Genomic DNA, 19,373 nt, shown 5'->3' on the forward strand with positions numbered 1-19,373 from the left:
TCATATTATTCTTATTCACAAATTTTCGGGCACATTTCCCTTTGTCAAGTGATTTACAGTCTCAGAGAGGACAATAACGATAACCATAACCATTACTACATCTATCTGATACACACACACAACACACACACAAACACACACACAACAACAACACACACACACAATATATATATATATATATATATAATATATATATATATACTATACGTATATATTACGTATCATCGATATTTCTAAGAGTAGATCTACGGTAAATGTTCATAGTGTCACTTTGCACATTTACATAGTTACATCGAAAATACTGATTTTTGTTGAATTCTCAGAAACAGATATTATGTCTCACAACACAGTTCTCCGTGAATGTCCGATTGATAGAGACAGTGTGACGTGGGTAAGACATGGAACAAAGGACTTGATAATGATCCCTGATTGCCACGATTCATTGTTAAATTAAAATCAACAAAATCACGGAGAAAATGATGGCGATTCAACACCATGAGCACAATGGGGGTATTCACAAGAAACCAGACATGTTACTCAAAAAGGGCAAACTCCGCAAAAAAACAAAACAAAACAAAACACATTGCTATTGTACATAGCAGTTTCTGCGGCTTGCTTCTCATAATCATTATCTCTATCATGTACAATATAAAATCAGTTTGATGAACTCTGTCCCTTTAAAATTTGACTTCTTCTGTCGCCAAAGGAAAAAAAAAAGCGCGTAAGACAGTAGAAGAAAGTGTGATTACTTGTGACGGTTGAAAGAAGAGGTCTCCACGCCCTCAAGTTACATCACTTTTACTTCAACAACACATAAGCGCTTGAGTACATTAGCGGTGTTCGTGCATCTTGACATAATTTCCTGACAAATCTCTCTGAAGATGTTGCATTTATCAATTTTTTTATAGTTTTCTTCGGGGCAAATCATTGTGTATGGAGATTTACCCACAAAAAAAATGCAGTTCCGAGAAAGGCAGAACCAAGGGCATGCACATCCAATGCTTGTAATCAGTCACCGCATACTGATGGATACCCAAAGAAAAAAAAGTTATCCTCTTCCATCCTTTCTCGCTTTCACTCTCCCTCTCTTCTTAAGCGTTCCGAAATAGAATTACGCCGATTCATACGCAACTGCTCTGCACGTTGGTCGTTAACAAGCCACAGCTGCTTGTTCCCACGCAGGCCGACGCTCCACACTACAATGACTGCGAACGTTAACTGAGGACTGCTTCAAGTGTTACTTTATGAGCAAGTACTCATATTTACGTTCATCGATTTATAGATTTGTTTTATGTCTTTTTCAAATGAGTGAACCAAAATGATGTTTGCTGATCCAGTGATTCGGTGTAAATGCCCTGCAGTGTTGTAGAAAAATATGTCAATCAAACATTATTACTGTGATAATTATGGTTCCGATTTGTGAATTCCTATGTGACTTGTATTTATGTTTATTGTGTGATGCTCAATGTATTTGGGTTTAGATTAAGGATTACAAAACTGCTGTATTTATCAAAAACAAACACAAGATCTGAATAATATACTCGTTTTTCTCATTCGTACATTATCATGAGATTATTAAAGCGTCATCAATTCACAGAGTGTTATGGACAAGATTGTTAGTAATGGACGCAACTTGTTAGTTGTACGTCAGCAAGTTAGGTGAAATTCGAGAGTTATTATCCGATGGAATCCCCATTTTCTTTGCTCATTTTTTCCACTAATATATTATCATTATAGTACATTGAAGTTTAACATCTGCATTGTAGGTATCACATTGAAATATGATGAACTCCCTCTGTAGAAAGTTTGAAGTCTCAGAGTGTGTTTAGAATTTAAATCATTTATGTTCGTATGGTGGTTTTAATGTACTTATATTTACATGCAAGATCTCCTATATAGACAGTCTAATGAGTTAAGCTTTGCTGGGGCAATCCTTCCGACTCGATCTTCTCAAAATGTGTTTATCTAGAGGCGGTCTTGTTAACTGGTTCTAAGGAAGCTGTGAAGAAATAAAGTGGAACAGATTATGCATGACAATAGAGTGTCGAGGTCTGTAAAAATGTATCGAAAATACCCCAAGTCAGAAGATTGATGACCACTTTTATTATTTTTGTTTTGCTTTACCAGGCCTTTTAAATTTTCTTGGTGACGGTTTACACACACACCACACACATGTATGTGTGTTTGTATGTATGTATACCATACATTATATATATATATATATATATAGTTGAAAGAAATTGGACTGAGGCGGGACGTTGCTCTCGATCTTAGTCTCCCTTTTATTTGTCAAGCTTTCGGCCCGTCATTGGGCCTTCGTCAGGACCTACCAACAATATATATATAATATATATATATATATATATATATATGTACATGTTAAAATTTCACGTATTGGCTCCACAAAGAAATTAAAAAACAAACTACAAATGCATTTTAAGCTCATGAAATATATGTTTATTTGACCCAAATTCGAGTCAAATAAGCATATACTTTATTGACCAAAAACCCCAGTCTGTTTTTAATAGACATCATAATGTCTATTAAGAAATATATATAGTATATATGTCTCGGTTTTTCTTCTCTTTTTTTCTCTGGTAGCTCGATCGTTCGGGTAAACTAATATCTCTGAATTGTAAATTTGGGGACGCGAAAGAGAAATATTGTGACCAGAAATAAAAAGAAATATATATAGAATTTATACATGAATTTTAGGTTTTTTCTTTATTTGGTGGGCTGACATCAATCTCTAGTTAGAGCCATACCTAATGTCGAGCCTTATATATATATATATATATATATATATTATATATGCATATATGTATCATATTACATTATATACATTATTATGTGACATATTTATGTTATTCATATTACTCTTTTTTTTCTCAAAAGATTGTTACTTTAATCCGATTTGTTCAATATCACGAATGATAGCCACAGGTGGCAAGGATTGATATTTACTTTCTTCTATTATCTTATTTCTATTTCTACTCCTCTTCTTCTTCAAATTCTGCTTCCTCTGCTTCTTGTCTGGGCGATGGGGAGAAAGACCCTTCACATCTTGAGCCATACACTTATGCCCTTGTGTTTCAAAATGTACGTTAAGGATTATTTTCCAAAAACTTTATAACTATAGCCAAGAAATAATGGCAATAGCTAACATATTTGTTAGTAGTTCGAAATGTAGAACTCACCCTATACGCGTGTCCTTTCTTGATTTCTCTAAGCTCGTCTATTTTACCCGATCTCTCCTTTCTTCCCATACTCTACAATAAGTGATCACATGGAACTCGCATTTGTGCCGTTATTTGTGATTTTCTGTCATTCTCCATTAACAAACTCCCCTTTCACATTCAATAAGGCTCAAAGTGTAAACAAGTTTAACTCAATGCTCCAAACTTATTCAATAAATCGTAATATTTTGTTCTCCTTATAATAAAACTCTATATCTTAACTCAAATTTTCTATTTCTGCATCAGTGCTCTTTCAAACACCCATATTAAGTGCTATATAAATGTTATTCAATTATTATTATCATTGTCATTGTTAACGATCCTTTTGATGCTTAATATGTAGAATGATTGTCTGCATTTTACTACACATTATCACCATCTCATATCTAATGCCCAAAATTACTTTGTGCTGAGTACAATGGCTGAATCATTCTCAACAGGACTTTTTATGCGCTTTGAGGAGACAACGCCCGACTTCTCGGTAAAATCATTTAGCACATTAAAACACTACATAAGGAGCAACGAACGACAAAACATTGAATATGTAATTTTAGAATGAAACGTCAAACATTTGCTGACGCCCACAAGTTTTATTCTCGATCACTTTCCATGCTCTCCACTTTCTTTTTGAAGACATGAGGTCTTGACTGTCAGCAAGATCTGTAATGACAGTGTATAAGTCTTCAAGAAACGCATGATGCCCACAAGAAACTGGCTCGAGTAACTTTTTTTTTTCAATAACTAAATCTGTTAGACATTTTCGTATGCGAAAAACTTAAGCAAATTTCGCGAGGAGCCAAATTCGCGAAAGTAAAATACGCGCGAACATTTTTGTTTATCCGTTAATGCATTGAATGCCAATGGCGATTCGCAAAATGCCGCGAATGTTTCTGGTTTTACAATATTGATGAATTCTCACTAATTAACAAGGTTTCATACATCATTTTCAAGCTAATAATCATAAATGATATATAAAAACATATGGGGTCTTATAGGCATATATTATATACATGTATACTATACATTTGATTTGATTTGATTTGATTTGATTTATTGGTTCCTGTATTATCGTTGTCACAGTGCATACATCACATTCATGTACATGTGTATACGTGCACATTGTTGGTATCATACAATACATAAGTTGTTAACAAAGTACTTTTGTCTCCACTGGCTTTACAATGTATAACATAACGTATCAGGGTAGGCCTACAAAATATAATAATACATAAGGGCTGCAGCTTAAGCGTATTATAGCTTGATTTGCTTTCTTGCTTGCTTGCAGCCCTTATACTCATAATGAATGTTTAAAAAAAAAAAGAAGGGAGGAAAAACTTGTGTAGAGATAGGATAGAAAAAAGCATTATAATTCTTTTTTGATAAAAATCATACAATTTTATGTGTATGATTGCTTGTGTGTATATGTGCATGGGCATGTATGTAAATGTATTGTATGTATGCGTGTACAAATACAGACAGCGCAATGTAACGAGTGCTTTGTGGATATTTACATCTAGTTCCTGTTTTTGCACCGTACACTCACTATTCTATGATATTTTTCTCGGCAGCAAAAAAGCATCATTGTCAAAACATTCGTTTTCCTCGCGTTCAAGCGTGCATATAATAACTCAGATCGAAATGCGTGGGCCGCCATTTTAGTGTGTGTACACTCAAACTGATCCAGCAATGGCAGAACGACACCGAGGCAACATGTTGCTCAAGCACCTTGACTGTGTGCGCATAAGCATACAATAGTAGTGTACTGCGGAATTTCGCTGGGGGCAACCGTTGTCAATGCTGTAGGGATACCCCCCCCCCCCTTTCTTGTAATAAGAAAATTGTAGTCCGCTGGGTGAGGTATGGAATGATGTGAATCAAATATAGACATCCCAGTAGTCTAAACACGTTGCTCAGTGACAGGAGAGATAGAGGAGACAGACAGACAGACAGACAAAGAGAAAAGAAATAGGCCTACTTTTATATCGAGCGAGGGGGGGGGGGGGGGAAGGGAGTCATACAGACTGCGACATCGTATTAACATGTTTCGAATATTCGTAGATCGTGAATGCATGGTGACAATGCCTATGTAATAATCGATGTCGGGACGACACGAGCTTCGTGTTGTGGTTTTGATTCAACTCAATGCGTGGATGTAATGAAAAGCCCGCTCTTGGCTGTACACCACATTGTTTAGGCCCCTTGCACATAGCTGAAGATTGGTCGCCTTCAAGATCACAACAGGTAGATATGAGTAAAATCGTGAATAAAAAACATCTATTAATGATTTAAAGGGGAATCCCATCAACATACACTGTTCTGAAATAATATGGAATGGACTTCCTGGTGATAAGTTTGTAAATCTTCGTTCTGAGAACTCTGCTGCTCGGGTCCTCAGTGGAACATCTCGCTTCTCCAGCATTACCCCAGTTCTAAAAAATCTTCACTGGCTACCAGTATCCAAGAGGATAGAGTTTAAAATTCTTCTTCATACATGGAAAGCAGTACATTCTTCAGCTCCAAAATATTTGCAAAACCTTGTTTCAGAATACGTCCCTGGCAGACATCTCCGTTCATGTAATAGTAAACAATTAACAGTTAAAAGAACAATCTCGACTCTCGGAGAAAAAGCCTTTGTTTCTGCAGCCCCATCTCTCTGGAACGCTCTTCCACTGAGGATCCGATCAGCAGAGACCATTGAAACATTTAAAAAGCTTCTGAAATCACATATGTTCGCATCTTGTTTTGATTGAATTTTCAACAAATTGTTCATTGGCGTGTATATCTCTATCTATCTCTTTTCTCTTTTTTTTTCAACCTTCTTATGTACAATTATGACTGCGATGTATGCTATTCTTTTCATAATTACGTCCCTCTGCGCCTCAGAATAGGATACTAGATCGAAGGCGCATTACAAATGCTGTACTTATTATTATTATTCTGACTGGCTGTTGTATTATGCTCAATAATAAATGCGTGTTATTTTAGTATACCGTGGTGTAATATGTGTGTGTGTGGGTTTGTGTGCATGCGTGTTTGTGTTGCGTTCGTTTATTTAAAAATTTTGCATTTATTTTTACTTTGTACCCAGAACGGATTGTTTACTTATGTATTACTAAAATGAAAGCAATAAAGATCATATGCCGAAAAAAAAGTGTTTGTTTGTCGGCGCTTTGTGCGTATTTGTGTCAATGGACAGCTTGATGCATTGGCTCCCGTATAGATGTTCCTAATCTCCATAAATCAGCAATCAAACTTCTCAGAATTACTTGTCTCTTTTCACTTTGTGAATCGAAACTATCTTCATATTAGATTTGGGAATTTCGTGAGTCAAGCAAATAAATATTCAATAAAGAGTAATGCTGTCATTGAAGCAGAAAGTGAGCCACATTGTAAAACAATTTACATTTGCATCAAACAGCCTTCTTTCCGTGATTAGCCTTAGCGGATATCATTGATAAACAAACATGAAAATTTCATAGCATGAATGTTCACGATGTTTTCAAAATATTTCATAATTTTTTATAATTCCAAAGAGAAAGGGAGAGGGAAAGGGAGAGAGAGAGAGAAAGAGAAAAAACTCAGCCTTTTATCAAAAGACATTTTCTGGTGAAAAGTCATACACTCACTCGTTTTTCTATATTTTCATTATATTTTTAAAACAAATCTTGGGCCAGATACATGTATCGTCGCGCGAAAAGCACCCCTTTACCGGAGATTTAAGGAACTCGTATACGGCCCCTCCGACCCCAGAGTTGGCGGAAGGGGGTTCATTTGTTAAGGCTGAAAAAAAAAGCTGAAAATACTGGTAATACTGGTAATACATGGACTAAAAGGGAAGCGGGGGGGGGGGCATTCGCTGTCGAACTTGAACTGGTTTCCGTCCTTCCCCTTCGAATCGTGTTGACTGTTTTGCCGTAAAAACAAGGTTTCTCGGAAGACGCGACAATTAGCCGGCCAGTAATCCATGGCGTGCTACAATGACGCATGCACGACATACTGCTCATGCTGCGACGATTGTTAAGGAAAACACATTGCTGGAGCGATGGTAAAAGGCTGTAACTTCATGATAGTATAGAGTTTCATGAATAAAGTTTTTTTTAATGTTTAAAAGGCCGATATATGGAAAAATGTGCCAATATTCATGTCTGGCAGAACAATCCGCGTCGATTCTGTTTAGTGTTTACTTTAGCTTCCTTCTTATAATTTTATAAGAATACAGACAAAAAATAAAAGACAATTACATAAGTAACATATTACATGAAAGTGTTGGTTATCAATACAACGGCAGTGCCTTCTATGAAAAGGTATACCCAGACCGATTCTAAAACGGTTTATAAAGACAAGCATACACTTCCTAAACACCGCCAAACAGTACCCGTATAGCACATTGATCGTTTTTTGTTTTTGTTTTTGTTTTGTTTTGTTTTGTTTTGTTTTGTTTGTTTGTTTGTTTTTTTTTGGGGGGGGGGGGGTTTCAGAGTGAATAATATTTTTGCCTGATGTACCAAAGAAAACCTCAATCAAAGATAATATCAAAGTCGTCCACACAAAGCTTCAGGGGGTGTGATTAGTGTAAATACACTTGTTTATAATGTAAATAATTTTCTTGTTGAATTTATATATTCTTCTGTATTCAAGGGCCAACGTCCACTAGCGTCGCTATTTGTTGGACCCTTTTACCAATTTGTAAATACACTGTATGTTTGTACTTTCATATTCATATTGTTGATAAGTTTGATTCTATACTCTCATGTCTTGTATTCCTGTTAATTTCATTATTATTATTGTATCCTCAATGATTGTATAAATTATCTGTGATTGTAAACTTGAACTTAAATTTGATAATAAATCATTCATTCATTCATTCATTGTAACGCACATGTACATCCAGTCCGAAGTATGTGCGTGTGTGCGCGTGTGTTTTGAAGGTGGTTGTCAGTTACATGGGGAAGTGTTATCTGTTCTCTTGCTTATAGACAGCAATTTATCTATTCCTATTCAATCATTCCTTCCCCTGGCCTGCTGCTTTGAAAAAAAAAAAACGAATATAAGGCGCGGTCAGACTGGCAAAAGATCGAGAAGTTTAAGATTGCGAAGTTTGGGCCATTCGTACGCGCACAAAAGAGAGTGCGCCGTCCGATGGTTAGTGATTGTGACGTAACAAAACACATCTGTACATGTCAATGACCTCGCGCTTCGGAGACACCGCCCGCAAACAGATCGAGAAGTTTCGTGAGAAGTTTCGCGGGAAGTTTGCGGTCACACTGGCAAAATTTCGAGATCTTAAAGATCGCGATCTTAAATTTCGCGATCTTTTGCCAGTCTGACCGCGCCTTATAGACGCAGCAACTAAACGTAGTTCAAGGGGCATTTCATACCATTGAAATCATAATTATCAAAAGACCCTGTCACACCTTTCCGGGTAAGCTACGCGAGCTTGTTGCGAGTAGGAATATTTCAGCACGCAGGAGAATTTTCTGTGGGCAGACAACAAATTGGCGAGTTCCGTACTTGCGTCTTACCTGTTAGACGCGTGCTACTTACCTGCTACTTGCGTGTATTTCGTGCGACCTGCGTGAGAGCTTCTAAGCCGATCCGTTTTCAGTTACGAGCGACATACAGGGACTGCGAAGTACCTGCGTTACAGCTGCGAAGTACCTGTGTGGGAGGTGCCTGCGAGGTGCTGCCGCTAAGGTCCTTCTACTGGTGGTCTTCGTGTACCTTTGCGGGCAAACCCCCGCGACTCGCCCGGAATGAGTTTTGAGCATGCTCAAGGCCTAAATTGTCACACCTTGTATGGGGAAGCCTTGCGGGTTGACTTGCGGGGATTTTTTTTCTTCTTCTTCTTCCCGGACCTCCCAGCAGTAGCCCATACCTGGCAGTACCTAGCGCGTATCTCGCCCGGAGTTGCCCGGAGTTGCGCACGCAAGTCTGATTTACCCGCAGCCAAGTTTTGAGCATGACCAAAACGTTTCCGGGTGATTCGCGGGGATTGCCCGCAGAAATTCCCTGCAGAACACCAGTAGCAGTGGACCCGCTTGCAGTACGTAAGTTGCATGTGGATCTATGCTTATGCGCCGAAAGCGCGTGTCATGTGCGGGCATTGTACGAGCTTAATACGGGTGTGTTACTGGCAAGGACGGTGTCGAAACTGCCAATATTCGTGCAGCTGGTCAGTTCTGTAGGCGTAGAGCGAGCTATACGAGCAAATTGCGAGCATGCTGAGGGTCAATTACTGCCTTTCTGCTGCTTTGCTGAGAGTCGGCTGCAACCAAGATAATGACATTCTGTGGGACTTCTGCCATATCAAATTCCTTCAGGTGGATTCCTTCACCAAGTTGTCCGCCCTCACTCGCCACCCACCCGCCTGATGACACAGAGGTCACACGGACAGCACGTATGTAGAACGTAGTAGCAGGTAAGACGCATGTGAAACTCGCACACATCTTTGTCCGCCTGCAAAAATTGTATTATACCGCGTGCTGGAAAATCCCCACACGCAACAAGCCCGCGTAGCTTGCCTGGAAAGGTTTTGACAGGGCCTTAACTTGGCTGCGGGTAAATAGGATTTGGGTTCGCAACTCCGGGTAACTACGGGTGAAATACGTACTAGGTACTGTCATGTATGGGTCATCTGCGGGGACCTCCGGGTAGCAAAAATTGTTCTTCGCAAGTCGCAAGCAAGGCTTGCCCGGAAAGGTGTGACAGGGCCTTTACAGCGAGATTGAATAGTATGGAGTCTGTCATTGGTACCTGGCTAATGGTGGATAATCCTTGCAAGTTCGCATACATCACTGGAGAGGTGATGAATTCAAGTACAGTACGACCATTTGGCATTTGAGGCGGGGGGAAAACAGACGTGTCGCAGATGGCGTTCTTTCAAAATTTCATGTTGCACTGCATCATGAGTACCTCTTACAGAACAAGGCAAGTGCCAAATTATGTCTCGCCCATTCGCATTGAAGAAATTAATGTTTTTCTAACTCCCGGAAGTTCTTTGACCCGCCTATGACCTTTGACCTTGTGGTGACCTTAAACTCCCCAAGGGACATTTACCATCCAAGTTTGGTCACAAACGGAGAAAGGGATTTAAAATAATAAGCTATAATCGAAACGCGCCGCAAAAACTGAACATTGGGCCCATAAAGTTCGTTGACCCCTGTTTGTGACCTTTGGCCTTGTGATGACCTTCAACTCCCCAAGGGACATCTACCAATCAAGTTTGGTCACAAACGGACATATACATCAAAAGTTATGAGCCATAATCGAAACACGTCGTAGAAACTTAACATTTGGCCCTACAGTTCATTGACCTCTTCCTGTAACCTTTGACCTTGAGGTGACCTTCATGTTTGGTAAAATATGTATCTTTGTATAACCACTCTTCCCTCCACGTTTGATGGAAATTGAAGAGCTCAGCAAAGAGTTATAAAAGTTTTTGTAGCGTTACGGACGGACGACGGACGGACAGACACCGCAGGCGATCCCTTGGTCTCCCCACACCTCCGGTGGGCTCGACAATAAACTAGAGAATGTTCCGTCTCGAATGTTATACAGTGCACTCCCGATATAACAAACACTTTAATAACGAAATTCTGGTTACAACGATTTTAAAATCCAGGCGGCAACATTATCGGCTCTCTGTTTTTTATTGTTAATTTGTTTGGTTAAAACGAAATTTTGATTTGTATAATGCAAGAAAATTGCCGGTCCCAAGGACTTCGTTATATTGCTAAACGGGAGTCCACTAAAGTGTATCATTCTCTTACTCTCCCTTTACATATGAATGTAAACTACCCTGGGCCTATCTTCCTATCTCCTGACTCTCTGTTCTCCCTTTCATTCCTTCTCTGACTCTACTCTCTCTTACAATCTTGTGAACAAGAAGACATATCCATTATCTGTAAAATGAAGTACCACAAGAATATACTGTAATTCCACTTCATAAGACATTATAGAATTTATTCAATCAGCTCAAAATACAATTGATTTTTCACACTTCAGTGATAACGCTGGATCAGTTACTGTCACATTTTTTGACAAACTGGGTTTGCCATCAATAGCTAATAGATAATTTCTTAATGATTGATTTAGTTGCATCATATATATAAGTATGTTTTCATCCTTGTAAAATATTGTGCATAAATTCATTAGCAGGCAATGTAATACTTGTACTGGCCTGGACCTTCATGGCAGCAAAAGTACCTCATCTACACATATCAGTGGCTGATCCAGAGGGGGGTGCACCGGGCGCATCAAAGTGTTTCCCATTTCAAGTCATAATCATAAATAAGACACAGAAGGGAGAGCTTGACATTGGTGAGATCCTTCCTACTGACACAGGATCATGGATAACTGCATGAGCAGTAGATGACAAGTGCAATTAATGCTCATTAGACACAGGTGATGAAGGTGCTGCATGACAAGAAGCAAATGTTTTGCACTCTCTCCTGATCAGGCCTGCATAACACAAACGATGCACCGAAAGTCAAACACTCATGGGGTGATTGCATCTTCTGCTATGGGTCCCAAACCTTGGAGCTACCTCCCCAATACTCTTTGCCAAATTTACATTAAAAAAAACAAAAACCGTACATATTCAACCTTTACATATCATCCATGCTTTACTTGTACAGTGTATTTCTAATCGTTGCTCAATTGTTCCTTTGTTCCTGTGTATCATGTCATTACTTGTATCACAGCGCCAGGAGTGTCAAAAGGTTGACCTGTGCACTACACAAGTACCGGTAGCCACCACTGTCATTACAATGCATTCCTATTATAACGAACACAGTTATGACGAAATTCTGGTCACAACAATGACAACGTAAATTCAGGCCCTAACATTATTGGCTCTGTTTTTTTTTTTTTTTTTTTTTTTTTTTTTTTACAGTTTATTTATTTGGCTATTACAAAATATTGATATTACTAAAGAAAACTGCTGATCCCGAGGACTTTGGTACAAGTATAACAGGAGTTGACTGTACAGTATTACACTTACGATGGAGTGTGGGGCTCAGGTTATAGTCATCAACAAGTAGGGCCTGCTCTAAAACATTTGCTAAAATATGTAGATGTTGTTGCGTGAAGAGTTGAACATGCTCTAAAAACTGAACTAATGGTGATGATGGTATTGGGTCTATTACAATTATTTTCTCAGAATTTCTGTTTGTGCATTTTCAGAAATTAAGAGTGTCTTGAGAGTGTGTGGGTGTGCATGTGTGTGTCTGTGTGTGTGTATGTGTGTATGGTTCTTGTGTATGGTTCTTGTGGCTGAATATCTAGGTTATGCAGGAAACATATACATTTGGAAGGGTATCTTATACCAAAAATAAGACTCTATAACTAAAAATAAATGCTGAGAGGTTTAAACAATATAGCATAACACTTTTGTGTACAGAGGTTTCTGAGAATTCAGTTTTACTTTCAGTGAAATGCTGGTATGCTTGAACACACTTTACTGTTCAGTTTATTTGAAATTGTAATTTTCCATATACTCATTCACTGTCTGACAATAATATTTGTCAATTTGCACACACATACACACATACACACACACACACACACACACACACACACACACACAAAATAACAGATATATGTAATTCCATCGGAATGAGAAATGAACCAAGCACAAAATTCTGATCTGACTTTCGCTTCAGTTTCCTTGAGTTGAGGAGGAACATGTGACAGTGTAAAAACATTATGCTGCCTTCTCCTATAGTAACTTAACTGAGAAAAATAGTCGACCTTGCTTAAGTCGACCTTGCATAAGTTGAATAATCACCCAAGTTGAAGGTCTTTTCAAGTCCTCTTCTCTTTACATTTGATTTTAATCCCTCATAAAGTCGAATTTTCTCGAAGTCAAATCTATTTCTTCAGTCCAAATACATTCAACTAACGCAAGGTTGACTGTACGGCCATCATGTGATGGGAAGTACAGCATCATCACTCTTGCCTGTATACACCACACTACTCACAAGATATCACGATATCATAATCATGTTGCACTGATTATCATTCAAGATAATATGATACAGTGCACTCCCGTTACAACGAACACGGTTATAACGAAATTTTGTTTCAACGAAGTAAAACTTCTGGTCCCAAAATAATCACCATTCAAGTCTATGGTACAAAATTCGCTTATAACGAACAAGGTTATAGGAAAATTTTTCTTTAAAAAAAGTCTTTTCCGAGCACCACTAACAAAGAGAAACAAAAGAAATGTGCTCCGTTATAACGAAATGCGGATCACTTTCAAAAATACGTAGCAGAACAAGCATTTGTAGCGCCTCTGCATAGGCAAAAGCTTCACATCACTGTGTGTTCGCTCCGTGTGTCACGCACAGTTTCTGAGGGGAACTTGCATTATTGTAATACAATAATCTGAAATTAAGTAAGGTTCGTTTTATTGTTCCAAAGGTTCTTTATTACAAAACACACAGATTCTGATACACCTAAATGTCCGTTAGTTCTGAAATGAAATAGGGTTTGCTCTGATGAACATTTTGGCGTTATTCCAAAGTTTCGTTATCAATAAGGTTCATTAATCTGACAATGAAATATGATTCTTATTACGACAGTTCGTTAGTCCGAAAATGATATGAATTCCAAACATTCGTTAATCGGAACATTGAAAAAATAGTTTCGTTAATCCAAAAGTGAAAAAGGTGAGTCTACTTACAAGGCAAGTGCTGTAATGTGTCTCGCCCACAAATGTAAAACACCTTTTTTTTTCATTTTGTTCACAAATGGACCTATGGATCAAAAGTTAGGAGTCATAATTAAATGCACAGTACATTGGGCCCTAAAAGTTCATTGACCCCTGCCTGTGACCTTTGACCTTGTGGTGACCATGAACTCCCCGAGGGACATCTACCACCCAAGTTTAGTCACAAATGGACTTATGGATCAAAAGTTATGACCCATAATCAAAACGTGCCCTAAAAACGTAACGTTGGGCCCTAAAAGTTCATTAACCCCGGTCTGTGACCTTTGACCTTGTGGTGACCATTAACTCTCCGAGGTACATCTACCATTCAAGTTTGGTCACAAATACACTTACGGATCAAAAGTTATGGTCCATAATCGAAACGCGCCCTAAAAACTTAACATTGGGCTCTAAAACTTCATTGACCCCTGCCTGTGACCTTTGACCTTGTGGTGACCATCAACTCCCCAAGGGACATCTGCCACCCAAGTTTAGTTACAAACGGACTTATGGATCAAAAGTTATGACCCATAATCGAAACGCGCCCTAAAAACTTAACATTGGGCCCTAAAAGTTCATTGACCCCTGCCTGTGACCTTTGACCTTGTGGTGACCATCAACTCCCCAAGGTACATCTACCATCCAAGTTTGGTCACAAATACACTTACGGATCAGAAGTTATGGCCCATAATCGAAATGCGCCCTAAAAACTTAACATTGGGCCCTAAAAGTTCATTGACCCCTGCCTGTGACCTTTAACCATGAGGTGACCTTCATACTTAGTAAAAGGTAAAACTTTGTATGACCACTCTTCCCTCCAAGTTTGATTCAAATTGAAGCTCAGAGTTCAGAGTTATTCAAGTTTTTATAGCGTTGGACGATGGACGGACGGACGGATGGCGGACGGATGGACGACGGTTGGACAGACAAACGCCGCAGGCGATCCCTTAGTCTCCCCTCACCTCCGGTGGGCTGGACAACAAAACTGAGGAATTGCAAACCTTATAATCGTCTTAAGATAACCAAACCTTTGAAATAACTAACGTTTCTCATTTCTTTTTTAACAAACCTTCTTCGGAATAACAAACCTTATTTCATTTTCGGATTAAAAAACCTTCGGACCAACGAACCTTCAGAATAGTGAACCTTTCTCATCTTTTGATTTACAAACCTTCGGAATGACAAACGTCATTTCATTTTCCGGTCAATGAACTTTCAGAAAACGAACAACATATTTGTATCTAAATTATGAACTTTCGCAATAACAAATCTTCGGAAGAGCAAAGCTTCAAATGAAACCTTCCGAATCCTGGGAATGGCGAAACTTCGGAATAAGGAGCCTTCGGAGTAACGAAGTTTAGTAAGAAACGAACCTTTGGAAGAGCGAACTGTAACCGAATCCCAAACCGTCATTTTCTACACATGTGTGACAATAACAAACAACTTTATGTTCTCTTTTAAAATTAAATGTAATATTCAAATAATTAAAAAGGTACCATCCCATATCACATAGCTTTCCAGTGTATGATGAGTATTCAACAAATGGAATAATTATGATACATGCGTGGTTTCCTTGTTTTCGTTATATATTGTACTTGTTCGGTTATAACGAAATTTCGTTATAACGAAAGAAAGCTGCTGGTCCCGAGCATTTCGTTATAGCGGGAGTGCACTGTATAATATCATGACAGGAGGACAGTCCGTAGATTATGTGTACTGATTTGACCAGAATATCACTTCCATGCCATTACTTTACAACTAGCATCTCTTTCAAGTCTATGAGGAGCAATTGTTCATTAGCAGGGATGGGGGGTGGGGGAGGGGGGGGGGGGGCAATTCTCAGAGTCCTCTTGTGATGTTGCTGCGGATCTGCCGATAGTGAGTCAGCTCATCCTCTGACACAGAAGGAACAAGTCGACACAGAGCTGAGTGAAAGTCCTCCTCCTCTACCACTACACTGGTCTGGTCTGTGGTATTACCTACAAAGAAAACAAGGCAGAGATAGCAGAGTGCACTTCAGCACATTACTTACTTACTGACGGTTATCTACTGCCCTCCAATAACCCTATTCATAAGGCAGGGCTCAACATTAGCAGTGGCCAGGGGCCACTAAAAATTGATGTCAGGCCACGAAATTTAAAAAAGGATTACCTTTTGATGGCTCAATGGTGCAACTAAAATTCAAAATGGATTGTTATGTATCCTCTTTATACTATGGGTCAATATATTTGTTTTGCCGGCCACCAAGATAAAATTTCAAGATTCAAATCTTGAACGGGAAACCAGAGGAAAAAAAAGGTGTAGAGCCCGGCATAAGGTAAACATTGCACTGCATGACTCTGTCAAACAAGAAAACAAAATACACCTTTAGATTGGTTGCAGATTTTCTGTGAAAAAGACCTCTTTCATACCTCGTCTCATTTTCCGGGACAAATCACTGTTATGATTGACTGGTTGTTGAACAGCATTGTCATGGTGCTAATGTGGAGATGTAATTTCAATACATAAAAAAAGGATGGAGTTTTATCATCTTTAAATGGTTTAGGCACATTTCTACCACCCCGGGCTGAAAGTCAACTTTGACAGTTAGAAAACACTCTGATTCGTCAAGTGAATGGTACATTGGTTAATATCTAGTATGTATTAAAGTTTCTTATAGTAACCAAATGTTGAGATTGTTTGTGCCTGAAGTTAGCGATGTAATTATCCTGTCATACCAATTAGGTAAATGCCGTCAGAGTATTATTTGGCAAATGCAAAATATTTTTACCCCCAAAATAAAGTGAATTTGATACTTTGTAGTGATACACTGCTACAGATCATTGAACTGGTACAGCGCTCAACATTAGCTGGGGCTCGGTGGTCTGCAGCTGCTAAAAATTGATGTTGGGCCACCAAATTTCCAAAAGGACTATAGGTTGCATCTTTCAGTGGCCCTATCAGGCACGTAACGTTCAAAGCGGATTGTTATGTTTCCGTTTATATTAGGCAAATACATTTCTTTTCAGACACTTAAAAATAAAAACACTGCAGAAGCCACAAATTTTGACTGATGTTTCAGTCAAAGACCTTTACCAAATTCATTGCTATTTTTTGTATATTGGCAACTTGTGTGTCTTCTTAATTTCTTACTCTATTTCTTTATTTTCAGTCTCACTTTGATAAAGTCTTTGACAGAAATGTCAGTCCAAATTTTTGGCTCCTGTGTTGCCTTTATTTGACTCTTTCTTCGATATCTATTTAGTACATACCGATGCAAAACTTTCAAATTTTGTTTCATGTTTATAAATATATACACAGTACAAATTACCACCACACAGCCTTGCTGTGCCTACTGCCCAGTGTTGATGACTCATTGGCACGTGCTTTCTCTAGTTACTCCACAGGTCCACTAAATTACATTTCTAATTCAATCACACAATACAATGTGAGAGTTCTGATCCGCAAGTCTTTGAACTCACCTGCCTCAAGTGCTGCAATTCTTCTCTTGATGGCACCTAGCATGGCATCAGAGCACAGAGCATAGAAGTCAGCTCCAGTGAGGTTCATTGGGCACCTCTCGGCCACATCGTGAAGGTCGAGGGTTGGGGAAAGATTGAACCTTGAGAGAAAATTCGACAAAGGAGAAGGACAGTGACCTTTGATTCAACTTTCTATGACGTCATGTACTTCATACACCGAAAGGGATTCAAATTACATATAATGGGATGTGCTAATTGCTTCCTCTCATCTTTTTCGACAAGGAAAGAAAGAAACCGTACAAATGCACAAACTCAATAATCTTTAGAGGACACACATGGAAAACACCTCACTTAATGGTCAAATTACAGACAGAGAATTGTCAATTTCATTCATCACAACATATAACGAGAAGGGCTTCACCGTCATACGTCAATCGAATTACTCACTTCCTGGTAAGAGCATGGAGTATTCTTGACTGAGAAGATTTATCCTCACTCACGCCAAGGAAGAGCAGCTTATCAAATCTAGGAGAGAGATATAGAAAAATACATGCAATCATTAGTTGATCTGAACACTGGCTCTATCAGCAGTAACAGTGATGATAATGACAATGATGAAAATGAGAAAATCATACACTTTGCATAATAGTCGTCAGTGTTTAAACACTAATGTAGATAAAATTCTGCGACATTGAAGGAACTACCATTTGAAAGCAGTGTGCAGTCAACTGAAATGCATCTGCTATATCACACAGTCATATACTGCACATATGTGCCTTATATTTCACAAAGCGGGACTTTTGAGACAATTTACAAAGGAGTGGTTGAATTTGTGATCAAGAACCCCATTAATGGAATGACAAAGAAGTATTGTCCATTTTGAAGACAGAATTTACTGATTTTCCACCTTGAGCAATTTATATGACTAATTAGTATTGCAGGATGTAATATTTTTGTGCGTTAGTAACCCAAACGTTGATGGCTCACAAAATTTGTGAAAACAAAAATAGTGCAAGACAGAACTGGTATACAGTATTCTGCCATAACTACATAGCCCTTCAGGTAAATGTAGACAAAGTTCATTGAACTTGACTACTGGCTTCCAGGACTGACCTTTTACACTCTCTGTACAATGGAAATGTCTCCCTTACTTTATTCTATCCATTCTATTTGATAATATTTCCAGAAGAAGACAAAATGTCTAAATCATTAAAATTTGCTAATTTTTACTAGGAAAATCCATGCAAAAACATGAGGCCTCTGCCATTCTTTGGGACAGGGCAGAGCCATGAATATCATCACACCCATAGTATACTCATAGACAAAGAATATGGGAGTAATGTAATATAAATGTCTCTTTACCTGCCAGGCCTCAGCAAGGCTGGATCAAGAAGGTCTGGTCTATTGGTGGCTCCGATTACGAAGACATCGGCAGACTTGTGCAGACCGTCCAATTCGGCTAACAGTTGTGATACCACCCTGTTGTATTACATGCAAAGAAATAAGTTTGGTTTATACAAATATACAGAACTTGCAGCTTGAGTCTCTCTCTCAGCATAAGTGTGTTACTTTTCTCTCTGTAACCTTAGACCATTGACTTTTTATCAAGTATCTTCATATCTGATTACTGGTAGGTTACTTTTGTCATTTCATTCATCTTTACCAAGTGAAACACAACTGCACAAGACACATTACTAAATGACTTCCTTAGTTATGTGTGATATAACAGGTGACAGAGAGATGAAAGTTCACATAACTTTCATCTTAACCCATAGCCGACTAACTGATTTTTCTATAACACATATATTCCATAGACACCTCCCTGCGTATACTTGGGACTAGTCTTCAATGGGTTAATGCTTTGTGTCTTATAAAAAAAGATAGATAAAAAAAAATCTGCTTCCGAGAATTTTGGGGCGAACTCAGTAGATAGAAAAGGCAATAAAAAATAGGCATTAACAT

The 19,373-nt window shown here is 38.5% G+C and overlaps 1 protein-coding gene across 1 annotated transcript in view; it reads right to left on the reverse strand.

Moving 5' to 3' along the window:
* Positions 1-11,986: 11,986 nt before the first annotated feature.
* LOC139732766 (peroxisomal ATPase PEX6-like) overlaps positions 11,987-19,373 on the reverse strand; it is a 30,785-nt gene continuing 23,398 nt past the window's right edge. Inside the window, exons 14-17 of the mRNA XM_071643610.1 lie at positions 18,774-18,890; positions 17,859-17,936; positions 17,412-17,551; positions 11,987-15,929 (exon numbers count right to left, since the gene is read on the reverse strand). Of these exons, the coding sequence (XP_071499711.1) occupies positions 15,790-15,929; positions 17,412-17,551; positions 17,859-17,936; positions 18,774-18,890 (475 nt within the window). The 3' untranslated portion in view covers positions 11,987-15,789. The remainder of the gene's footprint in view (positions 15,930-17,411; positions 17,552-17,858; positions 17,937-18,773; positions 18,891-19,373) is intronic.

The sequence above is a fragment of the Diadema antillarum genome, unplaced genomic scaffold, assembly GCF_040938485.1.
Source record: "Diadema antillarum isolate AM-2024a unplaced genomic scaffold, OU_Dant_1.0 seq00000446_RagTag, whole genome shotgun sequence".
NCBI classification, from domain to species: Eukaryota; Metazoa; Echinodermata; class Echinoidea; order Diadematoida; family Diadematidae; genus Diadema; species Diadema antillarum.